Raw genomic sequence first — 25,871 nt, 5'->3', positions numbered from 1 at the left:
ACAGGAAGCAGGGCCAGCAAGTGTGCAAACCAAGAGCCAAGATGGGGAAGTTTATTTTCCAAGAACCATCTAAACACATGAGGAGTATTTTTAGCCCCTGGCTCCCACCCAGATGCCGAATCTAAACAGGGGGCCAAAGAGGCGGCCCACTGGGGATGGAGAGCAACCGGTGGAGACGGGTGGGATGGGGTGCTGCAGCCCCCACCCTGCCCCTGGACACATATGGCTCAGCCAAAGGAGAGAACCGGCCAGGGGAGCCAAGGAGGCGCAGGGGAGTGGCCCCAGGTTCTGACAAGTGCCCCGTCCCTCTCTGTGCCTCGGCTTCCTTATCCGTGCCGTGGGAGGGATAACGCCACCCCGATGGGATTGCAGCATGGCCCCCACCTGGCACACGGTGGACACCCCAAAATGTGCTTCATAGTGTGCTGGGTGCCAGCCAGTGACCCTCAGAGAAGTCAGGGTGTAGGCAAAACCATCAGCCCGTGAGCCTTCCTCAGGCCTGGCCAGCTACAGTGAAGGAGTGAAGGCTGGTGTGTGTGTGTTTGTGTGTGTGTGTGCACGCGCGTGCGCGTGCATGCACCCCATGCAGTCACCCACGGGGCATCAGAAATGAATGAAAGGAGGGCTCAGGGGCCAGGCTGGACCCTCTTTGTGAATAAGGGAGTTCTCCTCCCTCGCCCTCAGAGGGAATTGTCTCAGAAGCCAGTCAGACTGGGCACAGGGAACTCAGAGCCACCATCTCCAGGGTGGGGGTCTGCTGGGGGTGGTGGAGGCCGCATGGAGGGAGTGAATTTACTAAAAACAGGAAGCTCTTCATGAACACACGCATGTTCACAAGAAGGAATGCCATCAGTGGAGGACTCTGGAGGTGGGGGCCAGTGCCCGGGGTGAGCTGCCCACTTCTGCAGTGGCTGGCCCTAGTGACTTGGCTGGGAGCTGAGTGCTGGCAGCACCTGCTCTGGCCTCTGGGCCACAGGGAGGGCAGGCAGGACATGGGAGGTGGCCAGAGCCCCAGGCCCTGGACAAGCTGTGCCCGTTCTGGCTCCTGCTGGCCAGGTTTATGATTTGGGGACCAGGGGGATGGGGAGGGTCGAACACCTTCTGCCTTGGGTTGGAGAGGCCAGGACTTCCTGGTCCTGCTGCCACATTATTCACTAAGGTTGCCTGGAGGGCAGGCACGAGGGTGGGGATGGGGTGCCATTGGGGAGCAGGGAGGGGCATTCTGACCTCAGAACCCTGATCCTTGGGAGGTCAGCTTAGATCTCCCCCAGTCTGTGTGGGAACCAAAGAACAGGTTCCAGGTTCTGCGTCCACATACCCCCCGCTGACAGGTGGCCTGCGGTTGCCATGGCAACAGCAATACCACCCCTCCCCCACAGCTGCGTGGTCACCAGGGAAGGGAGGGGGGACTTACTTTTGGTCACAAAAGGGAAGATGGAGGGAAAGGGAAGAGGGAGGGGAGCAGCCGTCTCTCCTCTCCCTAGGCTGACTAGGGGTGGTCAGGGGCATGGGGGGCACCGGGTGGGAGAAGGCTTAGAGACCACCTTCTCCCACCAGCTCCCCTCCCACAGCCAGCAAGGGATTCTAGAACCAGGTGATGGAATCCCTCAGTGCCCTCCTGGCAGGCACGCCTTCCTGTGAGGAAGCTCTCTACCTCCGGACTCTCAGCCTGCCAGACGGGTCCTCACCCAGCCGGGGAAACCTGGGTGCCCCATTCACTCAGCCAACCCCACTCCAAGGCTCACAAATTCCAAAATCCAGTCCTACTCCTGACGATGAGGTCTGAGAGCTGCTGGCCCTCAGTTCCTGGCACCTGGGGCCTGACCTGGCTTCGGGACCGTGTGGGTCCCCTTCTTTCCTTCTCATTCTGGTGTCCTGGACCCCCTCTCACCAGCCTCCTCCCAGTCTCTCTCCCTCCACTTCCCTCGGGCCACAGGAGGGAAAACAACCCATTAGAGATGTAATCACCGTGGTGGTGGGGACTTTCCTGACAAGTCCCAAGGGACCAAGCCCCACACCCTTGGACACCCCCATGAGCCCTCCCTCATATCTCACTGCGAACCCATCAGCAGATCAGCTCCTGGGCACTGCGGCAGCCCCTGAACTGTCCCTGCGTTCTGCCTTCACTTCTACAGCTCCCCTCCCTGCTCCAAACCAATGCCCTCCACCTCACTCTCCTGCCTCCCCTGCCCCCGCTTCCTCCCTCCCTGCCTCCCTCTACTCCTCCCTACTGTTTCTCTGGAAGAGTCCCTCCCTGCTGCACCTCAACATTTGCAGTCTCCAGAGGCCTCCGTCTCTGGCCTCCTCCCAGCCGCCCCTTCCCCCAGGGCTTCCCACCTTCCCTGCCCTGAATTCTCTCTTTTTTTTTTTTGAGACGGAGTCTCTCTCTGTCACCCAGGTTGGAGTGCAGTGGTTCAGTCTTGGCTTACTGCAACCTCTGCCTCAATTCTCCTGCCTCAGCCTCCTGAGTAGCTGAATTACGGGCACCCGCCACCGTGCCCAGCTAATGTTTGTATTTTTAGTAGAGACGGTGTTTCGTCATGTTGGCCAGGCTGGTCTCAAACCCCAGACCTCAGGTGATCTGCCCGCCTCAGCTTCCCAAAGTGCTAGAATTACAGGCACGAGCCACTGCGCCCAGCCCCCTGCCCTGAATTCTCTTTCTCCCATGCACTCGCTGCCTCCCGATCTATTAGACAACATGCCCGCTTCATTTATGGGCTGTCTCTCCACTAGACTGTGAACTCCAGAAGGGCAGGCATTTTTGTCTTTTATTCTCTGCCATATCCCCAGTGCCTAGAGCATAAATTCTCAATAAATTTTTGAGCAAACAAATGAACTTCCTGTCGCCCACCTTGCCTAGGCCGTCCCCACACAGGACACCCTTTCACCCCTAGCACAGGGGAGAACGCACAGGGCTGGGGCTGCCATGGTGCAGTCGGCTCTGCCCTAGCCTCAGTATATGGCCTCCAGCCAGCCAAGCAGCCTCTTCTCTCTCGCTCTGTTGCCCGGGCTGGAGTGCAGTGGTGCAATCTCAGCTCTCTGCAGCCTTCGCCTCCTGGGTTCAAGCAATCCTCCTGCCTCAACCTCCTGAGTAGCTGGGACTACAGGTGTGCACCACCACACCCGGTTAATGTTTGTATTTTTTATAGAGACAGGGCTTCACCATGTTGCCTAGGCTGGTCTTGAACTCCAGGGCTCAAGTGATTCACATGCCTCTGCCTCGCAACGTGCTGGGATTACAGGCGTGAATCACTACGCCCGGCCCCAACCTCTTCTCTCTTAGCCTCAGTTTCCCCCTATATATGATGAAGAGATTAGATTGGAACTCCTCTAGCTTCTGCTGTGATGAAGCTCCAAGATGCCTTCAGCATCTCTCCAAGGTCCAGGTCCTGGTAGAAGGGAGTGGGGTATAGACACGGAATTCACATAGAATGGGAGTGGGGACACCTGGTGGTACCTGCTTGGGAGAAATCTCCTGGCCTTAAAGCCCCCACCCTGGAACAGGGGGAACAGGGGTGGGTGGAGGGGGACAGGGTGGGGTAGTTGTGGGAGGCTAAAAACACACTTGAGAAAGGTTTCTCCAAAAATATATCCATATTTTAATCATGCCTAAAGTCCCACCTGGGAAGGCTGAGGACTGGAAGCCTGGAACTTGGAGAGCTGAGGCACCAAAGAGGCTGCGTGCAGAAGTGAGCCATCATCACAGGAAGCCGGCCAGCAGGCAGGCCAGCATGGGGCCCAGCAGGGCAGGCAGGGCCCAGGGCAGCGGCCGCCCCGGGGCCCCGGACTTGATTACCGCACGCTGCCCCAGCAGCTGCAGGGGCCTGACATTGTCCTTCATGCTCAGTGTCTGCTCCTTGTCGTAGTACAGCTTCTGAGAGAATGCCAGGATCTGCGGAAGTGACGGGGCTCAGCAGGTGGGGGCAGGGGGAGCTGCACTCCCTGCCGTGTGACCTCAGGCAGGCACCTCGTCTCCTGGGAGCCCTCATTAAGAAAGAGGGGCTCTGAACCCCTGGCTCTCAAGGTGGTCATGAAGATGATAAGAACAGGGGATGTAAATGAGGTGCGTGGCATGGGTGAGGGCTAAATGCCCACTGGCTTCCTTTCACTCACACCCCAGGGGGCCCGCAATGCCTGCTTCTCTTGTCACTCTTACTACAGGACAGTGGCTCTCAAACTTGAGCATGTAGGTTGTTGGCCTCAGGCTACCGCGTCCAATTCCTGCTCTGGAGTCTGAGTTAGATTACATTCCGAAAATCTGATGATTTGTCCACAAGGTCCAGGGCCCATTGAGAATAGTGCAAGGGTAGGGATTTGTGTCCTTTGGGCTCACTGCTGTCTCCCCAGAGCCTCGTTCATTATAGAAACCCCCACGCCATTTTCTGAATGACTCCACCTTCCCCTGCCTCCCGCCTAGCCCCCAATCTGGTGATGAAGCAGCTCAGGCTTTTCTTGCCTGTCTTCAGTGAATGTCCCTGATTAACAATGGACTTCAGTTACCTGGGCTCCCCACCCGTACCCTGAGGGGCCTCTGAGGGCAGACAGAGGGGAGCCAGGCAGTGGGAGCCCATGTGCTGCCCCAGGCCCTGTGCACCTGTTCTCTGTGAAGCTGAATGGGCTCCTGGAACACAGTCCAGACGACCTTCTCATCGCAGGTTGGTGTGGTGAGTGAGCCCAGGTAGCGGAAGTAGTGCCTCAGTTTCTCCTCCTTGGGGAGCAGGTCCAGCAGGCTGCTCTCTGCCATTGTGGTGCTCATCTCTGGGTTGGGGGCAGAGGACACTGTCAGTGAGGGTGGGAGAAGGAGCCCCTCTTCCCCTGCACTCTGAGAGCACAGCTCCCCACACACCCACCCCTTCCTTTGTGGGAGGAATCCCCCTCCTCACCCCAAGCCCTTCTCCCCCATCCTGACTCACCAGGTTTGGGGATATTAGACAGCGCCTCCACCAGCGGCCGGAAGCCCTCGTTCACCTGGGGTCCAGCCTGGAAGGGGAGGGAAGGGTCTTGAGAAAGTCTGCAGGGAGCCAGTGGCGGTGGCCAGTTCATCCTCCCGATCTGGGGACGGAAGGCCAGGCAGCTTCTGGGATTGAGGCTCTGGGCTCCCCACCTGGCCGGGAGACATGCAACCCCAGAAACAGAGGCGGAAGCTGGAGTCTCCCCGCCCTCTCCTGCCTCGCTGGAGTCCCAGGTCTCTGAATGCTAAGAAGAAGCTCTCAGCCCTGGCTTCCCTGGGAAGTGGGGGATGGGAGTCCCACCTCCACCAGAAAGGCCAGCACCGCAATTTCGTCTTCAGGGTCCTGGGCCTCTTTCACGTTCCTCGATGTCCCCTTCTCTTTCTCGTGTACTATGTGCATCTGGTTGGGGTGGAGGGGTGAAGAGGGGACCTATGGAGGGCCTGGACTACCCTGCTTGCCCAAGGCAGGTGCACGCCCAGAGCCCAGACAAGGTCTCAGTCGGGAAGGGGTCCCCACCTCCATGGCAAAGCGTTCCCCATCGAGGCTGTGCTCCGAGCCGTTGTGTAGAAAGTTGGACCAGTGCAGGTGCAACTGCGTGGCCTGGTACCGGGCGGGCAGTCCTCCTCCAGCAACGCTGGTCTTGTTCCCCAGTAACACCATCACTGGGGGCACAGAAGGGGCGGAGTCCTCGAACCAGCCTCCCTCAGCCTCCTCCAGCCCCTCATCCCAGCTGCACCCAGACGGGACATTGTCTCCTGCCTCCCACCCTTCATGGGCTCGGGTCCTGGCCTGCAGGGGTGGGGCAGGGTGGGACAGCCCCGGACCTTTCCCTGGCCTCCTCCTTGGCCTCCCTGCCTGCCTCCCCCTCTCCTGCACCCTCCACTGCCCCAAACTGCAGCTCTGCCCTGGTGCCTCCTCTGCGTCCACCTCCTCTGTGGTGCCCTGGTGTCCTCGGGGTAATGTCCAAACTCCTGAGGCCTGGGTGACCTGCCCCTGGGCCTCGCTTGGGCTCCGCCTGGCTTCACTGTCTGTCCTTCATCCACGCAGAGCTCCTGGCAGTCCTCTGAATGCGCCGAGCTGTTCCATGCCTCTGCGCCTTTGCACATGTCCTTCTTCCTGGAATGTTTCCTCCCCCCCATCCCAGACTGGTCTGACGAAAGTACCGAAAGCATACTAGAGTGTTCTCTCCTCCTGGAAGCTGTCCTCCCCCATGGGATTTTCAGCCCCCTCGCAGCACAGATGGGCCTGGGCCTGGCACGCCCTCCTGGGAGGAGCCCCAGCCTCTCAGTCCCGGGGAGCTCGGGTGCCCAGGCCTACCCGGGGCCTCTGTCCAGCCCACCTGAGTGCCCGTTATTTTGGATGGTCCACGTTTGCTTCTTATCGTAGCCAGAGAAGAAGAAGTGTCCCAGTTTTTTGTCCACCTTTGCCTTGGTGGTGACGATGTTGATGGGGGACTGGCGGTCCTTCTGGCAATTTCCACCCCACTTGACTGGCACTAAGCAGGGAGAGAGGGTGGGCTGAGAGTCAGAGGCGCCTGGCACCAAGGTGTAGCCCCCACCACCCCACTGAAGTCAGACCCACCCACTCAGTTCCCACACGGAAATGCTTTGGGGTGGCCTGAAGGCTGGGCTGCAGGGATACTCAGCTCAGAACTCTGCCCTCGCCCTCCCTGGGCCCTCCTCCTCCTCCACAGACACACACGTGCAAGGCTGGGGAGTCTAGCCCCAGTGTGGGACAGGGTGGGAACAGGGCTGCCAACTGTTGACTGTGAGCTCCGGGGTAGGGACAACTTCATGAGGTGGTGCACACGGCCTCTCCCAGCCCTGGGTTTCCCAGATGTAAAATGGGAACTGTAGAGATAATCCGCTTCCCTGGGATGTCACAGAGTTTAAAGGAGGCGGATGGAGAGGGCTTTGGAAACAGTGGAGTGGGACCCCCGGGGGCACTGCTGATGAAGGGCGCTGAGCATCATCTGAGGAATGGGAGGGAGAGGAGTACCCCTGGAGGAGCTGGTTCCCTGAACCCTGGTGACCCCAACACCGGGTGGGCCAGGGTCAGGAGCGGGCAGCACTGCTCAGTCACCAAAACACAGCAGACTGCAGGGTTTGCATTCGAATTCGTCAGCATTCGAATAAAAGCGTAAAGGACCATCGCTCAGGCCCCCTGCAAGGGGTGTCACTGGGATAGAAACAACTCCCCATTTTATTATGGGAAACAGCAAAACCCCTTTCCTCCTTTAATGCTGCTGCCGATTCATTCCACAGGGAACATGCCCTCTCGGTGACAGCAGGTGCCAATGAAGACTCAGGTCACTCTATGCTCCCTGGTCCCTGAGCACCAGGACAGGAGAGTGTAAGTGTGTGTGTGTGAGTGTGAGAGTGTGGGTTTGTGTGAGTGTGAGTGTGTGTTTGTGTACGTGTGTGTGTGAGTGTTTGAGTGTGTGCTTGTGTGTGAGTGTGCTTGTGTGTGAGTGTGTGTATATCTGTGTGTGTGTGAGTGAGAGAGAGAGAGAGTGTGTGTGTGTGTGTGTGTGTGTGTGTGTGTATGCTGGGAACTGATATCTGCCTGGGAGGCCACCATCACCCCTCCCCTTCCCACCCTTCCGGGGTCTCCATTTCAGCCTGCATGGTGCCCACCATGCAGAAAGAGAAGTCCCTGGACTGGCCGTACTCACCCAAGCAGGTGTACTCACCCAAGCAGGTGTACTCACCCAAGCAGGTGGAGACCTGGGCTTGAATTTCGTAGCACCAGTGTGACTCTGGAGTAGAGAGGAAGGCTGTGAAGTGTGCGTGCGTGTGTCTTGTTGCTCACACACACAGGAGGATCAGAGGCTGGGCCTACCCCTGGGATTGTAGCCCCTCTTGGGCTAGGATGGAGTGTTCCTGGCAGTAGGATTGAGGGCCCAGGGAAAGAGACTCAATTGAAAACTAAGCAGGGGCTGATCAACAGGTCAGCTGGCGTAGGGCTCTGCTGCCCAGGCAGGGCCAGGCCAAGCAGCCACTGGCCCTCCCGGGAAGCCCTCTGAGGCCACTCATCTCTAACGTGGGGCTGGCCTGGATACTCCATTCCTTGGTCACCAGCCGCCTCCTCCCCGCTTACCTCCCCCACCCCAAACCTGGAAGGAAGACTCTGGTGAGAGGAGAAGAGGAGGACTCAGCCCAGCCTCGCTCCTGTGACAATAGTCAGGTTCAGCCGGGCAGACTTCCCAGATCCAAGATGAGGGAGGAGATTAGGCGGCCCCTCCCCAGAATGCCTCGCCCTATGTTACTAAGATCCCTTCTTGGCTAGCGTCTCACAGCTCCCGCTAGGAGGAAAGCAGCCAGGCTTTCTCCCCTGCCCCTCGACCCACAGTCCTGATCTTTGGGGCCAGGCTGAGGGTTCTGCCTCAGGGCAGTAGAACCCTCAAATGGCTGCACCTCAAATGTCCCACATGGATGCAAGATGTTAATAAGAGGGGGAAGTGCATGCAGGGCAGAAGGGCCTATGGGAACCCTCCGTACTTCCTGCTGAATTTTTATGTGAGCCTAAAATTGTTCTAAAAATAAAGTCTATTATTTTTTTTAAAGGCTGCACCAGCAGGGCGAACACAGCATCTCATCCAGAGCTTGGAATTCTGGCTGAGCCACTCAGGGGGCTTAGATGGGTTTGGGGGCAAGTCCCTTAAGCTCTCTGAGCCTCAGTTGTATCATCTGTAACATGAGACAAACGTACCCACCTCATAGGGCCGTGGGGAGGATTAAATGAGGTTCAGGCGGCTTGGCACTTAGTAAAATCCCATCGACAACTCCTTCCCTCCTGCCCACCCCTCCCACCCACCCCATGGCCTCCTTTTGGGAGCAGATGGCCAAAGCCAAGGAGGGGCTGAGAGAGGAGAGAAATGAAGTGACTTGGAAAGAAATCAAGATGAGGAAATTCCTAAGAAAAGCATGGTTCCTACTCAGCCAAAGCTGAGGCCTCTGAGCTCATCCGCCCTCTCCCTTCTTGCCTGGGCTGCCCCCACAATCCCATCTTCTTATAGTCTAAGCCAGGGTGGAGTCCCCGGAGTGGGGACAGGATGGGGAGGGAGCCATGAGGGAGCATCCCCAGGAAAACTAACTGGCCACGAAGTGCCGCTTTGGGCTTTGGAGTTTCCCAGCCCTGATCACTGCCTCTCCTTCCCTGCTGGCATCACCTTATTCAGAGCTGCAGTGTCCTCCCCCTGATGGCCCATCCCCCGCCCCGGGAAGGACTCTGCTGTTCCTGGGAGCTGCTGCACCTGAACCACCCCACGTGGGTGGATTCTGCAGAGGGCAGTGGCGACTCGCCACCCCGGCAGTGGGGCAGAGCTCCAAAGCCTCCAGCTCCCACTCGCCTTTGCTCAGTCTCCACAGGAGAGCTATCTGACATTCTGAGTCCCATAATCTTCCTCTGACAGAAGGCATGTTACAGGAAAGGGGTCCCGATCCAGACCCCAAGACAGAGTTCTTGGATCTTGCACACGAGAGAATTCAGGGCAAGTCTGCAGTGCAAAGGAAAAGCAAGTTTGTTAAGAAAGTACAGTGGCGAAAGGACAGCTACTCCATAGACAGAGTAGGACATTCCCAAAAGTCAGAGAAGGAATGCATCCAATGCGTTGTATATGTGGGGACATGTGCTCTGCTACAAGGGTTTGTGATAAAGGATTAATTTTCTTAATTACTATATTATGCAAGAATCGATATTATTATTATTATTATTATTATTATTATTATTATTGAGATAGAGTCTCACTCTGTTGCCCAGGCTGGAGGGCAGTGGCAGGCTCTTGGCTCACTGCAACCTCCACCTCCCAATTTCAAGCAATTCTCCTGCCTCAGCCTCCTGAGTAGCTGGGATTACAGGCACGTACCACCACGTCCAGCTGTCTTTGTATTTTTAGTAGAGACAGGGTTTCACCATTTTGACCAGGCTAGTCTCGAACTCCTGACCTCAAATGATCCACCCGCCTTGGCCTCCCAAAGTGCTGGGATTACAGGTGTGAGCCACGGTGCCCGGCCGATATTATTATTTTTAAAGCAAAATTAGGAATGCCTTTGCTCTCCAGATATCGGAATATCTGGACCTTCCCAAGTCTGGGTCTGTGTAGTAAATATTATTAATTTGTTCCCTTAACTGCAAACATCTAGAGGCTAGAAATGCCTGACTTTCTGAGAATGCAGGCCCAGCAAATCCCGGCCTCATTTCCCAGGCCCTCACCCAAAATGGAGTCACACTGGTTCAAACGCCTCCGACAGGGGCAGCCACCAAATTCCAAGTGCTGGTGACTGAGGAGATAATAAATCAGAGGGCATTTGCACCATGACGGTTCCTTGCCATAATCATCCCATGTCCCCACCCGCAGAGGTCTTGAAGGAGGAAGGGGTTTTGAAGATTGGGCTGGCCTCTCCTCTGACTGGAGGCCCCAGGGGCAGCCATTCCAGGAGAAGCCTCCCTTCAGCCAGCATCCCCAAGAGCCAGCTGCAAAGGGTGGAACCCCCTGTAACTCGCCTCACAGCCTCCCTGGGGCCCATCTGTTCCAGGCTTAGCTTTTCTTAGGAATTTGGTCTTCCCTGGCTCTGGCCGCAGCTCCTAGGTTTGTAGTGGTGACCTCTGATCCACTGTCTTAATCATGGAGACTTTTGACCTGCTTGGCTGAACGCGCTTGTAACTACCTTCTTCAGGAAGCAGCAGCCAGGAAAACATAATGGCGGTGAGGTCAAGACCAGGGGTCAGGTCCATGTCCGTGGATGAGGGTGGGGTGCTGGTGGCAGGAGCACCCACCACTCAGGTTCCTGTCCTCGTTGAATGAGAGGGCCACCCTTGCAGATAAGTACCAGCCCACTGACTCAGGCCACTCCCAAGAGGGCCTGGGAAGGAGAGGGGCTACCTACCCAGAGGTCTCGGTGTCCAGCGCCACATCCTACCTAGTCCATCCATCCTGACCAGAGGTTAGAGACCGAAAGTCAGTCGCCTGTCACCCAGCTACTGCCCCCCACACTGACTGACCTGCCACCCCTCCCCCTTATTTCAAGATGGCTGAAGAAGCCTCTCTAATGGACCTTGCTCACCCCACCTCCCCCTCTGAGGGACAGGGGATAATCCTGAAAAACAGCTCAGCACAACCCAAGTGTGTCCTGGGCAAAGTCTCAGCCGCTCCAGGCCACGGATCTGGGGCTCTGAAGGGGACCAAATATCCTCTCCCCTCCTCCTGTCTCAATGGACAGAGATGCTCTGGGGTCTCCATATGCAACCTGGTCCCTTCTCAGCTTGAGTCCCCGATAAGATGAATGGAAGGCAGGTCCGGGTCAGAAAGCCTTGGCACTAAAGGGGATCGCAGCTTGTGTGAGGGGTGAGCTGAGACACATTCCTGACACTGGCCCCAGGCTTGGAGGAGAGCCCCATAAACTTGGTATATGGTGCACCGGCCACGTGCCACACAGGCACTGCACTAATCACTTAAACCCATTATCTTATTCAAACGCTTAAAACCCCTGAAGTCAGAATGACTACACCTGTTTTGCAAATGGGACAGGAAGTGACTTACCCAAGACCACACAGCTACAAAGCACCCGAACTGCAAAGCATTTCTCTTTCTACTGTCTAGCTGCTTAGCAGGTTTCCAATGTCCAACCCTACAAATAAAAGTTTCCACATTCTGCTTTTTCTCTTTCTTCTCCCAGGGGCCCGGAGGAGAGGCTGCAAGATGCCCCTCGACCCTCTACGACAGCTCAGCCAGTCCCTGCTGCAAAGGGCACACGCTGACTCCTCTCTGTGCAGAGGACACCTTCACCCCTCACTCCGCGGCTTTGAGGGTGGAGCACCTAACTTGGGAGAGGAGGTTTCAGCCTGCGTGGACCCCAAGAACAATCCGAGGGGTGGTTGGGCTGAGAACTGGCAGATGGGGTCTTCCGGTGATGGGACCTGGGGTTGCAAAGAAGGTGCCTCCAGGATCGGATCCCTGTGCCCAGCCGCTTGAAGCGCCTTTAGCTCCTTATCAAATATTAACATGCCTTTCCTGCCACCTCCCACCTAGAGGAATAATTAAGAGCTCGGCTTCACCATTAAACTTTAAACGAAAATCACCCTGTCCGGAAAGACCGGCTCCGCAGAGGCCTTGGGGCTCCAGGTCCCCCACCCCCCGCCCCCGCCAGGCTCCCAATTCAGCGCTGGGGGTTAGGGAGGCCAGGGGAGCTTGCGACCCTCGAGGGCAAGGAACCCGGGTGGGAAGCGCGGCTTCCAGGACCCTGCCACACCGCCTTTGCTCTGGACGCGGGGCAGTCACCCAGCGCTGAGTCCCAGCGGGACAGACAGAAACCCACGGGCAGACGGAGGAGGCTGGGTGAGAAAAGAAGGCGTGCGTTGAGGCGGGTCCGAGAAGCATCCTTTTTTTTTTTTTTTTTTTTTTTTTAAACGGAGCACCAGGCTGGAGTGCAGTGGCGTGATCTCACTGCAACCTCCACCTCCTGGGTTCAAGCAATTCTCCGGCCTCAGCCTCCCGAGTAGCTGGGATTACAGGCGTGTGCCACCACGCCCGGCTAATGTTTGTACTTTTGGTAGAGATGGGATTTCACCATGTTGGCCATGCTGATCTCGAACTCCTGGGCTCAGGTGATCCACCCGCCTCTGCGTCCCAAACTGCTGGCATTACAGGCTGGAGCACCCGCGCCCAGCCTGAGACGCATCCTTATCAGGGACTCCCAACTCGTCTCGCCGGGCCACGCGCACACACCCTCACCGTGCACAAGCATGCACACGCTCCCCCAGCCGCTGCGGACACGCGTGTGCACACACAAGCTCGCGCGCTGCCCAGTCCTCCCGCACCCTCGCGGCCCCCGGCGCACACTCAACCCGGGACCCAAGCGCCGCCCGACGCTCACCGGTCGCCCGCGGGGAGCCTCTGCAGGGGCGGGAGCTGGGGGCATGGAGGGGACCGCCGAGGGGCACCTGGGGCGGGAGCCCGGGAGCTCACCTGCACTGGCCGATGGCCGCGCCGCGGAGAGGGCCAGGAGCGCCAGCAGCATCCACATCTTGCCCGACAGCAAAGAGTCCTCTGGGCCGGGGGTCGCGCACCGAGGAGGCCGCCGCGGGTGCAGGGATCCTGCCGGCCTGGGTTTTATAGCGGAGCCGCGACGGGAGGGAGCCCCCACAGCTGGACGCGGGAGGCGGCTCCTCCCCCTGGCGGGGCCTGCCCTCCCCTCTCCACCTTCCCCTGTCCCTCATCTGAAATCCTCCGCTCTCCCCGGTCCCCCGCCCCGCCTGGCCACCTATTGCCCTGTGCGCGAGGCCCCCCTCACCCACTCCCCGTCCTCTCCACTCAGAAGCGGCGCCCTGCCCCTCCCCCATCCTACTCCTGGTCCCTGGCATCACAAAGTGCTTGACCCACACGAAGATGAGTGCCCCGATGATGACTTCGATCATTTTGGCGCCACCCCTGCGCAGTGGTCTTGAATGGGACCTTGGAATGGCCTTGGGGTGGGGGTGGGGGTGAAGATGGCCTCGAAGAGATGAGAGGCTGAGGGGCCTGTGATGCCGTTTGTTGAATCAGTGGCCGCAGAAAGGGTCTCTTGTCTCTCCCAGGCAGTGGTCGTTGATACTCTGGGTCTCATCTCTTCCATTTCCTCCCAGGCTGCTCCAAACTTAATTTCTAAGCAGACCAAAGCCCTTTTTCTTCGAACACAGAGCAAAGCTGTCCCTAAACTGCCCTTGCTGGTGTTTATGTGATGACCAGGGAGGGATGAGGCGGCAGAATTAAGAAATGGATTGTAAGAGGATTCGGTGAGGGAGAAGCTGATGGGGTCAAAGGGGAGGAGCTAGGTTCTTTGAGCCCCCCAGGTGGAGAGATGAGATAGGAAGAGAAGAGCCTGGGGTCTGAATGGACCCCTAGTTCTCCCATCTGGCAAGATCTCCAGAGGAGTCCAGGGAAAGTTCCCTTAAGAGCGGCTCCAATATTTGGGGAAATGGGGTCCCCCCACGCCCCCAAGCTGCCTCTTGTCTCCTCTCTTAGCTGTGCCCCCCTGCTACTGCAGGTCCTCTGTGTCCCACAGTGGGTGGGGGCTTCTGTGGGAGTTTGGGAAGCTCAGGCTGGGGTGCAGGAGAGGGACGGGGAACCGGGCAGTGGACGTGGACCTCCTCCATCAACCCATCAACAGGAAGCCCCTTTTTCTGGTTTAGCCACTCCCCATCCGCTGCCAACCTCTCAGTCCCTACCGACCTTCGAACCTGGGCTGGGGACCTCTGAAGGGGGATTGCCTCCCCCAGAAGGATTCAGGCAAAGACGCTTCCTCCTTGCTTAGAGTTGAGGCTGACTCCCCGCTCCTGGCCCAGGATCACACAGCCTCACAGAGCAGCTTTGATCCTACAGAGAGGCAGGAGGGAGGGGAGGGGGTGTCCATGCCAGGCTTAGGGCTCTATTGTCAACACCACTGTATAATGTAATCACCAGCCTGCGACCAGGACAGCCGCCGGAGGGATTCCACACCCAGAGCCTATTCTAGGGAGTGCATTTGTGTTCACAGGGCTATAAAAATGTCCCTTTCAGGACTGAGGAAGCCTGTTCCTGGGAATAAAAACCACCCCAGGGAGTCCCTGTGACCTCAGGCCAGCCCCCTGATGAGCAGGGGAGAGGCTTGGGAACCTTTAGTGGGGTTAAGGGACTATTGATCAATGACCCACTTTGAAGTTCATTGCATTCAGGCCCCCCAGGAGAGAGGGGGGCCCTGGGTGCATTTTGGGACCATAAAGATGGGTGAGGAGAACGAGTCCCTGGTAGGGCATCCCCTCTGAGGAATGGGGAGGGGTAAAGCTATGCACTCTCTTGTGGGTGCATCTCAATTATGGGCACCACGGAGCCTGCACATTGGCGATGGGGTGGTGGAGTGGTTCCTGCCCCGTCTGCCATCTCTAACTTCAAGGTTACACACGGTGAGTGGCCCTCCCTTCCTGTTCCTGGTCTGAACATTCTCAGCCTTATCTCCAGCCCTGACCCCAGTCCTGGCCTGCCATAAACCAGTCACCTGTCACTATTTAGGCTACCTGGGGCCCTGCTTACCCGTAGGGGGCAAGGCGTGATTTAGGGTCATTAAAGCTGGAATGGATGCTGACACGTCCCAGCGACTTACAGGGCCCATAAAGCTGCCAGCCCAGGCCACCTGAGTGGGAGAGCCCAGCCCAGCAGCCCCAGCCTCCTTCCTCTTACTCTGCATAGGCCCCCCGTGTTCTGAGTTCAAGTCTTTGCTCTTCCTCTGACTCACGGATGACCTTGGGCAATTTTCCTGCACCCGGCTGATTGCAACTTCCTCATCTATAAACTGGAGATGGTAATCCCTGCCCTGCTGACCTCCGCCAATAAACAGTTATTTGGAGTCTGCTGTGAACCAGGGCCTGCCCAGCCCAGACTCTCACAACTGGCCTCTCAGTGCCTGGGTGTAGCTGCTTGCCCATGGCGGATGCAAAGATTAATCACACTCTTGTCCTCTGGGGATGTTTGCACGCATGACCCTGTCAGGAACAGAAGGGAGGCCATGGGAAAGCTGAGGGGCTTTGAGACACATAACCCTGGAGTCACTTCTGGCTCCATCCACTTGCTCTGTGATGGCAGCTGAGCCTCAGTTGTCCTCATCTGTGGAATGGAAATCATCCCCCAATCTTTCTCAAAGAGCTAAAGTCTGAGGAGGCTGGGCCCACAGCTTGGCACATTGGCACATGTGGCCATGACCTCTTAGCAGAGCCCCCTTAGCTGGATTAAACCTGACCCTAGGCAGGTGTGGAGGCAGCATTGGGTGGGATGGGACATTGAGTTAGCACTGGGGAGGGGCCCTGGCACATCCAGGCTCTTCCTGGGCTCCCAAGGGCAAGGAGGAGAGCCCCGACTATAAACCTGGGAACAGGAGGTTCAGATGCAGCCCTCACTGGGACTGTGAGAGGCATAGAGTAGAGGCACAAAGGGAGCTGAGACCCTGCACCCCTGGGTTCACAGCTCAGGGGAAGGTCAAATACATTGCCCTAAACAGAAACCTATCATACCTTATGCTCAGCATAGCAGGAGGGCAGAGAGAATATAAGGCAGAGGATCAGAATAGGAGTAGGAGCTACACTGCCTGGGGTCTACATCCCAAACCCAACACTCAGCTTTCACCCCCATCAGGCTCAGTGTCCTGATCAGGAAAATCACAAGCCTTTGACCACGATTAAAAATAAATAAATAAAATAACAACAACAACAACAAAAAACAGCAGCTGCCGGGCACAGTGGCTTATGCCTGTAATCTCAACACTTTGGGAGGCCGAGGTGGGCAGATTACTTGAGGTCAGGGGTTCGAGACCAGCCTGGCCAAGATGGAGAAACCCCCGTCTCTACTAAAAATACAAAAATTAGCCAGGTGTGGTGGCAGGTGCCTGTAATCCCAGCTACATGGGAAGCAGAGGCAGGAGAATCACTTGAGCCCAGGAGGCAGAGGTTGTAGTGAGCTGAGATCGTGTCACTGCACTTCAGCCTGGGCAATAGAGCAAGACTCTGTGTCAAAAAAAAAAAGAAAAAGAAAAAGAAAAAGAAAAAGAAAAGAAAAAAACAAAACCAGCAATACCTTCACAAGAGTGTGGTTAGAATTCCACAAGATAATGCTGGGTGAAGGGCCTGTCTGGACACTTACTGAGTGCTCAGTAAACCTCAGCTGTAATTCTTAGTTGTTGAGGCCACAGTGGCCTTATGCCCAGAACAGCACAGGAGCCCAGAAGAGCAGCACCTAAGCCAGCCTGTGGGAAAGAGACTGGGGAAAGCTCCCTCAAGAGATCAGACCTGCACTGAGTCTTCAGAGAAAAGTAGACTTTAACTTAAAAAGGAAAGGCAGATGCAGGTGAAGGAAACAGAATGAGAAAAGGCACGGAGGTGAGGCTGGAGAGGGGTTTGGGACCAGATAGGGCTTGTCTGTTAGGATTGGAAGGTTGGACTGATCTTTGCTTTGGTGGGGGATAGATAGCAAGATCCTAATTTTGTAGACCAGGAAACATTCTCAGAGAGGGTCACTCGACCCCAGAAACGGGTAGGGATTCTCTGTTACTTCTATGAGTTACAGAAGAGGAAGCTGAGGCTCAGAGAGGGCAGTGGTTTGCCCAAATTCACAGCAAGGAGAGAGGAGTAGAGGTGGGATTAGAACTTTGGTCTCCTGCCCCACTTCCCAGTGCTCTTTCTGTGCCATCTCACCTCCTCCCAACACCACATACTTCCCTCCCACTGGGAGTCCCAGCCTCCATCTGCCCTCTCTTTCCTCACCCGCAGATTCTCTGCTGACTCACAGATTATTCAGGGAAAGGTTTGCAGAGATTCCAGCTTTTGCGTTCCCGGAGAGTGAGATTAAATCCACACAAAAGAAGGGTTAGTCAACAGCCTGGGCTCCACCTCTCCCCAGCCTGGATCTCTGCTGTATTCCAGCAAAGACGACAAAACTCCTTTCCTGCCAGCACCTGTGGAGGCCGCGTGCCCTCTTCCCACCCTCTATGCCTGCCCTATTTCTCTGGACTGTGCAGAGAATCTGGGGGAGGGGAGAGGGGGGCGGGGAGAGAGCTGGAGACTGTCACTAGGGAAGGACAGGAGCCTTTTTGGTAGAGGAGTTGGCAGAAACTTCTGGCCCTGTACATTTTGAAATAACAATAGCAGTAATACGTGTGGAAAAACCCAGTGATAGAGGTGACATATGTTCTGTTCCTCTCCTGCAGAAAACTCAGGAATACTCCCCCGTGGTCATCCCCTCCCCTCTCAGCATCTTGGCCACAACAGCCCAGGCTCACACCAGCAGGAGGCTGGGATCAGAGTGCGGTCGGATTTTGCAAGTGTGTTCATTTACATTCTGGTTTTGTGGTGGAGGGATCCCCTAAAGAGGGTGATGAGGGAGAACTGGACTGGGGAGAAGAAGAGCCACACGAGCAACTTTGGTGAGGAAAAGAATGCTCCTTCCTTAATTAACATGGTGACAACATTAAGAAAACAGGCTTGCGGGTGGCTTGGCGGTGGCTCGCACCTGTAATCCCAGCACTTTGAGAGGCCAAGCCTGGCAGGTTGCTTGAGCCCAGAAGTTCAAAACCAGCCTGGGCAAGATGGTGAAATCGGTCTCTACAAAAAATACAAAAATGAGCTGGGCATGGTGGCACATGCCTGTAGTCCCAGCCACCTGGGGGGCTGAGGCTGGAGAATCACTTGAGCTCAGGAGGTGGAGGCTGCAGTGAGCCAAGATCACACCACTGCACTCCAGCCTGGGGCCTGGGTGATAGAGTGAGACCCTGCCTCAACAAAAAAAAAAAAAAAAAAAAAAAAAAAGAGAGAGAGTGAGAGAAAGAAGAAAAAGAAAAGGAAAGGAAAGAAAAAAGAGACTTGGCCAGGCGCAGTGGCTCACACCTGTAATCTCAGCCCTTCGAGAGGCTGAGGCAGGAAGGTCACTTGAGCCCAGGTGTTTGAAAACAGCCTGGGCAGCATAGCGAGACTCCGTCTCTACAAAAAATAAAAAATTAGGGGAGTATGGTGGTGCACATCTATAGTCCCAGCTACTCAGGAGGCTGAGGTAGGAGAATCCCTGGAGTCTGGGAGATTGAGATGGAGGCTGCAGTGGGCTATGAGCACACCACTGTACTCCAGCCTGGGCAACAGTGCAACAGTGCAACAGTGCAGCAGTGTGAGACCCTGTCTCAAGAAAGAAAGAAAGAAGGAAAGACGGATGGACTAGCAGGGATGGGGGCTCAAGCCTGTAATCCCAGCACTTTGGGAGGTGGAGGCAGGTGGATCATCTGAGGTCAGGAGTTTGAGACTAGCCTGATCAACATGGTGAAATCCCATCTCTACTAAAAATACAAAACTTAGCCAGGTGTGGTGGCGGCGCAAGCTGGTAATCCCAGTTACTCAGAAGGCTGGGTCAGGAGACTCGCTTGAACCCGGGAGGCAGAGGTTGCAGTGAGCCAAGATCTTGCCACTGCACTCTGGCCTAGGTGACAGGGCAAGACTCTGTCTCAAAAAGAAAAGAAAAAAGAAGAAAAAGGAAGGAAGGAAGGCAAGCAGAAAAAAAGGAAGCAAGCCAGCTCTTTCAGAGAGTGTGTGTGTGTGTGTGTGTGTGTGTGTGTGTGTGAACTTCTTTTTCCTGATTACCCAAATAACACTTGCTCATTGTAGAACATTTGGAAAGGAGAAAAAGAAACATTATCCATAACCTTATTTCCCAGAGGCAATCATTTTACAAGCTTGACGTATTTTTAAGAAAAAACACCTCACCTCAATCATGTTTAATTTTTCTGTGTCCCCTGCAGTCTTTATCTATATGCAAGCACACTATTGACATAGTGAACAATGGAGGGTCCTGCTTTTTAATGTCCACAGTTCAGTGTAAACATGAGTCCATGTTACTGGGCAGCCTTTGCAACTTTCATTTTGTGGCTCTACAGTACACCCAGGTTGTATCATCAGCTCACTCCCCATTATAAAGAACATTGCAGCCAACGCCCTCCCGCTAGATGGACAGGGCCACTGGGTGGGCAGGGAAACTGGGAGTCTCAGCTCCTCTCCCCAGCTCCCCACTGAGGGGAGCTGCCCTAAGTTCATGAAAATAGTTGAGGGGTGCGGTGGGGGCTAGTGAAGGTCCCTTGGTGGCCAGTCGGAGAATCAGAGCCTGGAGTCCTCACTCTGATCTCTGATGTGCCTGTGAGATGGCAAATGTGTGTGAGGTTGGGGGTGAGGTGGTTCTGAATAGATTTGCAGGGTGTGAGAAAAAAATGTGCTTGTGGGTGCCTCCTCCCTGAGTGCCTTTGCACAACATCGGCGCCCTCTGCTGTCCCTGCTCGTCTAATACTTCGGAAGTTCTTTCTGTCGAACTGTAGATCAGTCTGTCCTTCCTGTCTCCTTTCCATTTAGGGGGAGAGTATTATTTAACAGCAGTGAAATAGCATTCAGAGAATTGAAAAAAAACTCTTTAGGTCCACCCCAAACCCAGTACCGAGAACTTTAGCCTCCTTCAGGAGACTTCCTTATTGGAACTACTCTCTCTCTGAGTTGGGGGTAGGGAGGATGGGGACTGAGACAAGCAGCTGAGAATAAGGCAACAGGTGCCCTGAAGACCCTGTCCTAGCCACTCCCTTTTCCAGGTGTGGCCCTGGGGAGAGATGGCTGTATTACAGCCACAGAAAGAAGCTGAGCGTTTGGCAGCTTAGCTCACCTCCTGCATCTGATAAGGGTGACACATGGGTACACGTGGGGTGGTTAGATGGGTCTTCCCTGCCTCTCCGTTTATTATGCAAATGGAGAAGTGGGGAATGGCTTTTTCCTAGTAAGTAACTCTGAGATTTCCGAAGTTTAATGAGCCTGTGCCGTAGAGGATTAGGGGCAGGCCTGGCTTCATGGGGCAGGGGCTTGCATAGTTGCAGAGGGGCTGCACTTAGAAGAGCTCCACATTTTCTTTTTTCTTTTCTTTTTCTTTCTTTTTTTCTTTATTTTTTCTTGAGACAGAGTCTCAATCTGTTGCCCAGGCTGGAATGCAGTGACACGATTTTGGCTCACTGCAACCTCCACCTCCCGGGCTCAAGTGCTCCTCCTACCTCAGACTCCGGAGTAGCTGGGACTACAGGTGCCCGCCACCACGTCCGGCTATTTTTTTGTATTTTTAGTAGAGAAGGAGTTTCACCATGTTAGCCAGGATGGTCTCAATCTCCTGACCTCGTGATCCGCCCGCCTCGGTCTCCCAAAGTGCTGGGATTACAGGCGTGAGCCACCGTGCATGGCCTAATTTTTGTATTTTTAGTAGAGACGGGGTTTCACCATGTTGGCCAGGCTGATCTCTAACTCCTGACCTCAGCTGATCCACCCGCCTCGGCCTCCCAAAGAGCTAGGATTACAGGCATGAGCCACCTCACCCTGCCCACATTTTTATTTTGTAGCTTGTACTGGAGGCTGGGGTTTGGGTGAGCGGTGTCTGTCTTCTGGCTGTATCTGCCACCCTGCCAGGGCGGGCGGCGAGGGGGTTGAGATTCTAAAAGCCTTGAGGGAAAGCTCCCCAGGGCCCAGCCTCCCCATACGATTCACAGGACAAGTCTGGAGTGAGCGAGGACTATGTCCATAAAAGGAAGGAAACGACAAGACAATATTGCCCAATGAGTCAAGCGTGATCGTAGCACAAAGAAGCAGGGCGCTGTTCCCCAGAGCAGGGACCAGTTCAGAGAAGAGGTCGGGAGCAGCTGGGCGATAGAGAACAGTCCTCCTACCAGCAGCCCTAGGGCCCTCGGCTGGCGCAGGTTCTGCTTTCTCGCGGGAAACGCTCCCCTACAGATGCTCGCTCACAGCCCGCCGCCCCGCGCCGCTGCAGCCTCTGTGCCCTGGAAAGCCTCTCCAGCAGCCTGGCAGTGCTCAAGGTGAGGACAGCGTTTCCGCCTCCTGAGCCTGCCTACTCCTCGTGGTGATATCTGATAGCTAGGTCAGCGGCGCGACGTCCATGGGGGCCCTGCGCGCTGGGCGCGACGTCCAGCCCGAGCGCGGTCCCTAAGCGGGCCAGCCTTGGCCTGGGGCGCTGTCTGAATTGGGCGCTGGCTGCACACTCAGCTGGCCTGGAATGCCCTGGACGGCACCTGCCTGCCTGACTTCTGCCTCCACCATCTGGTCTGGCATTTCGCCCCGGGCTGATGATAAGAAGGTGCCAGGAGGCCCTGGGACACCGCGCAGGAGCACGGCGGGAGCCATACTGGGGCATAGCCCTGGACTGCCTCTCTGAACTGGCCCGCTCGGGGGAAGAGCGCCCCGCTTCTTTGTGCTACAGTCACGCTTGACTCATTGGGCAATATTGCCTTGTCTTTCCTTTCTCTTTCTCTTTATGGATATAGTAGTCCTCATTCACTCCAGACCTGTCCTGTGAATTGTATGGGGAGGCTGGGCCCTGGGAAGCTTTCCCTCGGCTTTTGAATCTCAACCCCCTGTGGTCATCCAAGCTTTCCAAAAAGGAAAGACATTTCTTTTTCTTTCTTTTCTTTTTTTTGACATGGTCTTGCTCTGTTGCCCAGACTAGAGTGCAGTGGTGTGATCATAGCTCACTGAAACTTCCTGGCTCAGGTGATCCTCCCACCTCAGCCTCCAAAGCAGTGCAGTGCCATCACTCCCGACTAATTTTTATTTTTTTTTGTAGAGACGGGGCTTCACTATGTTGCCCAGGCTGGTCTCGAGCTCCTTGGCTCGAGCGATCCGCCCGCCCCGGCCTTCCAAAGTGCTGGGATTACAGGCGTGAGCCACTGCGCCTGCCCCAGCTTGTGATTTCATATGCTCAGGAGCAAAAATCTGGTCCGAAAGTGGCTGTACCCAGTGTCAAAGAAGGGCATATTCACTTTGTGAAAGATGTGCGGGAGGAATTCCAGGGGTTTTTCTCTCCTGCTTTGCAGGTAGCAGTGTTGGCACAGCTTGGATGGCCACACCGGGGTTGAGATTCTAAAAGCCGAGGGAAACCTTCCCGGGGCCCAAACAATTACAGGACAGGTCTGGAGTGAGCGAGGACTATCTCCATAATTAGCGAATTCCTGCCAGTGCCGGGACAGAGCATGGGGTTCGAGCTTCGCCCACCTCTCCCGCACTGCCTGGGACTGGACAAGGCACGGACCTTCGCCGAGCCTCTCAGGCGAGCTCCGACCTCCCCGGTGCTTCCGGGTGAAACCCGCGGTGGTCTAAACAGTTGAGGCAGGCGACGATCCATGAGGGCTGTTGGACCAGTGCGGACGCGTCCTGGAGTTCGGGTCGAATCCTGAGTGCAGGCTGCAGCGCGGACGCGGCTTCCGGTAGATGGCAGAGGGGCGTGGGGCGCTTCAGCACCACGGGGTGGACAGCACCCTGGAAGCAGCTGCGGAAGCCTGCAGCCGAGGTCGCAGCCAGGCTCCCCAGACCCCCGCCTGGTTCCGCGGTCTTTACCCTGGAAATAGAGGCGGAGGGACAGCCCCAGCGGGGCCGAGCTTCGGGACCCCGGACCTCACGGCCCACAAGCTGTGCGGAGCTTGGGCCTGCGCTCGGGGGATCTTGTCGAGTTGGGGTCAGGGATGAGGAGGAGGGGGCCGCGGGGGAAGACTGGCGATTCATCCAGCAGCGCTCAGCCGGAGGCAGGAGACCGAACCTTGGTCGCGCCCCTGGAGCCCTCTTTCCGTTGGCTTGGAATTCCAGTGTAGACACTGTCGCGGATGCTGGTTGCAAGCGACCCTCAGGCCCCCGCCGGCCCAGACTTGCAGCCTCATCTAAAACCTCCTGCCCCAGGTTAAAAGGCAAAATAACGGCACCTGGAGGGGCAATGGAGCGCGGAAGTGCTGTTCGAGGGCAGCGGGGCAGAACGGTCCCGCTGCGCAGCGCTATGACAGGGACGGAAGCCATGGACCGTTTCTAGGAAGCAGGTAAATGGCATTAAGTAGAATTAAGATTCCAAGGCGTTTTACACGCGGTCCTTTCTGAGCCTCTCAGCAGCCGAGGAAGGTAGGCCCAAGCATCAGCTGTCATCCACGAAGGCTCTTAGAGGGCGGCCGACTCCTCTACGTCACACAGCCGAGAGCCTCTGAAGCCGGGACTCGAATCCAGGGCTCTGCACACCAGATCTGCTGCTAGTCCTCGGCACCTCCTGCCTCTCGGGAGCCGAGTCGCCTACAGGACAGGGCGTCCCTGCAGCTGCGCCGTTCGCTGTGCTTCCGGGGTCAGTCGTGGGGGCCCCAGTCCAAGCGCGGCCTCGGAACCGAATGGACAAAGACGACGGCGGCTGGAGACGCGTAGGGATGGCTGCGGCAATTACGGCCCTAGGAGAGGGAGCGCACCCCTCACGGGGACCGTGGACAGGCGGGGCCCCCTGATCCAGTCGGAATGAGGAGCGGGGCTCCCGGTTAGCGACTTGCCTATACACAACGCCCCATCTCCTGAGTTCGCTTTCAAGGCCCTCCCACTGTTCCACTCATTCAGCGCCGGTCCATTCCACAGGCAGTTCCCCCGAGCCGGCCGGGTTCCACCTTCTGGCTGTTTCAGCTTCCTGAATTTCTTATCCTACCTACCCGCAACAGCCTCCTGGACGAGCCTGGCGGGACACAAGGCGAGCCCCTGGTACTTAGGAATGTCCACTAGTCAGGGTCTGCACAGTTGCTGCAGCCAGCCAAACACTTTGTTGGGGAGGAAGGAGAGGGATCTCTGGTGACTGGGGAGAGCCCAGGTCCAGCTTTTTGGGGCTAGGGAGCTACACTGTGGAGGAGCCATACCCTGTCCTCTGGGTGACCAGTGAGGACTATACTCACTGTGCACCAACAATGACAGATAGTTCTTTCCTGGACTCCCAGGAAGTTCTCCTCAGACCAGAACTTAGTCCCCACCTCCCAGCAGCTACTCAAAATACATAGTCTCTTGGCCAGGCACGGTGGCTCATGTCTGTAATACCAGCATTTTGGGAGGACAAGGCAGGAAGATGGCTTGGCCAGGAGTTCCAGACCAGCCTGAGCAAGATGGTGAGATCTTATCTCTACAGAAAAAAAAAAAAAAAGGCTAGGCCTGGTGGTGCATGCCTGTAGTCCTAGCTACTCGAGAAGCTGAAGTAGCAGGATCACTTGAGCCCAGGAGTTTGCAGCTGTAGTGAGCTATGTTCATGCTACTGTACTCCAGCCTGGGTGACAGAGGAGGACTCTGTCTCTATAAAAAATTATATATAATATTATATATTACATATAATCTCAGCAGGAGGGGTGGCTGAAAGCAGGCCTGGGTAGGTTTTGTAAAGAATGAGTTCACTGGACTCCCCTGCAACACTCTACCTGTGGAACCCAGAGCCAAGGCCTTGCCACTTCCTCCCCACTGGGTAAGGCACAAGTGGCAAGTGGGCCAAGGATAAGTGGTAGGGGGACACGAGGGTGTCCAGCCTGTTAAAATTGTCACTGCAGATGTCATGCTGGCCTGGGAGCAGTAGAGCTTGGAAAACATCTGCTGCTGCCTGCCTGCCCTGATGGTCCCAGAGATAGGGTGAGGAGTAAATGATTCAGGGCAGGACCCCACAGCTGATCAGCTGATGGCTTGGTTGGGCACAGCAGATTCAATTTTTTCTTTTTTTTTTATACAGAGTCTTGCTGTGTTGCCCAGGATAGACTGCAGTGGTATGATCTCAGCTCACTGCAACCTCCACCTCCCGGGTTCAAGCAATTCTCTGCTTTGGCCTCCCGAGTAGCTGGGACTACAGGCTCGCACCACACACCTGGCTAATTTTCTGTATTTTTAGTACAGAAGGGGTTTTGCCATGTTGGCCAGGCTGGTCTTGAACTCCTGGCTTCAAGTGATCCGCCTGCCTCAGCCTCCCAAAGTGCTGGGATTACAGGTGTGAGCCACCATGCCCAGCCTAGCAGATTCAATTTTTAACAATATTCCTTCTCTGTCCCACCTTGGAGCCCTCCTGATTTTGTCTGTTTATCTGGTAGGGCCTGCTGTGCTCCTTCCGGATGTGACCAAAGCTCTGAAGCACAGGGTCCCCACCTGATCTTCCCTTGTCCCTCAAATGTGGCACCCTCCTTCAGCTTGTATGTCTGGGCTTCATGTTCTGAGGCAGGAAACTGGATATTGCTGAGGTACAGCCGCTCAGCTGGGACCGCAGGAGGCAGAAGAGGAGGGTTAGAAACAGGAGAGGACATAAAGTGGGCACCTTCTCATCAAGGACTGGCGCCTAGCCTGGGAGGCCTCCTTCCTGCTGAATATAATCACAATAACACAATAATAACAGTAGCTCCCAATTCTTGCCCATTTACTGTATGTCTCCGCCAGGCATGCTGCAAGTAAGTTATATCCATCATTTCATTTAATACTTTCAGCAATCTGTGAGGTATGTGCTGTGATGATGTTCATTAAACACATGGTGCTGGTAGAAGTTAAATTACCCAGACCACACTGCCAGAAAAAGCTAGGATTCCAGCACAGGCCTTC

At 55.9% G+C, this 25,871-nt stretch overlaps 1 protein-coding gene across 7 annotated transcripts; it reads right to left on the bottom strand.

The window, feature by feature from the left end:
- Window positions 1-3,526: 3,526 nt before the first annotated feature.
- CA4 (carbonic anhydrase 4) lies at window positions 3,527-13,588 on the bottom strand. 7 transcript variants are annotated; one of them, XM_058445885.1, is made up of 11 exons: window positions 12,919-13,588; window positions 11,494-11,581; window positions 10,841-10,887; window positions 9,304-9,450; window positions 7,663-7,710; window positions 6,292-6,447; window positions 5,469-5,614; window positions 5,253-5,351; window positions 4,914-4,980; window positions 4,595-4,758; window positions 3,527-3,892 (listed from the first exon to the last, which is right to left on the bottom strand). In XM_058445885.1, the coding sequence occupies exons 4-11, from the start codon at window positions 9,371-9,373 to the stop codon at window positions 3,701-3,703; spliced, it is 942 nt and encodes a 313-aa protein (XP_058301868.1). In that variant the 5' UTR covers window positions 9,374-9,450; window positions 10,841-10,887; window positions 11,494-11,581; window positions 12,919-13,588; the 3' UTR covers window positions 3,527-3,700. The 7 variants fall into 7 exon arrangements, with proteins under 7 accessions (XP_058301868.1, XP_058301869.1, XP_032018758.1 ...); XM_058445886.1 differs by lacking the exon at window positions 10,841-10,887 and having other exon boundaries at window positions 12,919-13,538; XM_032162869.2 differs by lacking the exon at window positions 9,304-9,450 and having other exon boundaries at window positions 3,528-3,892; window positions 12,919-13,537.
- Between the last annotated feature and the right edge of the window lie 12,283 nt (window positions 13,589-25,871).

This window comes from Hylobates moloch, unplaced genomic scaffold, assembly GCF_009828535.3.
Source record: "Hylobates moloch isolate HMO894 unplaced genomic scaffold, HMol_V3 SCAFFOLD_10, whole genome shotgun sequence".
NCBI lineage: Eukaryota > Metazoa > Chordata > Mammalia > Primates > Hylobatidae > Hylobates > Hylobates moloch.
The sequence above is the reverse complement of the archived record's forward strand: the minus strand, read 5'-3'. Positions and strand labels throughout refer to the sequence as shown.

Excerpts from the sequence above, each read along its gene's own strand:
- CA4 (XM_058445885.1), bottom strand. The coding sequence starts at position 9,373 with ATGCCTTCTGTCAGAGGAAGATTATGGGACTCAGAATGTCAGATAGCT. Across the intron at positions 5,615-6,291 it reads CCAAAATAACGGGCACTCAG|TGATGGTGTTACTGGGGAAC; the intron begins GTGGGCTGGACA and ends CTGTGCCCCCAG. Across the intron at positions 4,981-5,252 it reads TGCTGGCCTTTCTGGTGGAG|GCTGGACCCCAGGTGAACGA; the intron begins GTGGGACTCCCA and ends CTCCCCTTCCAG.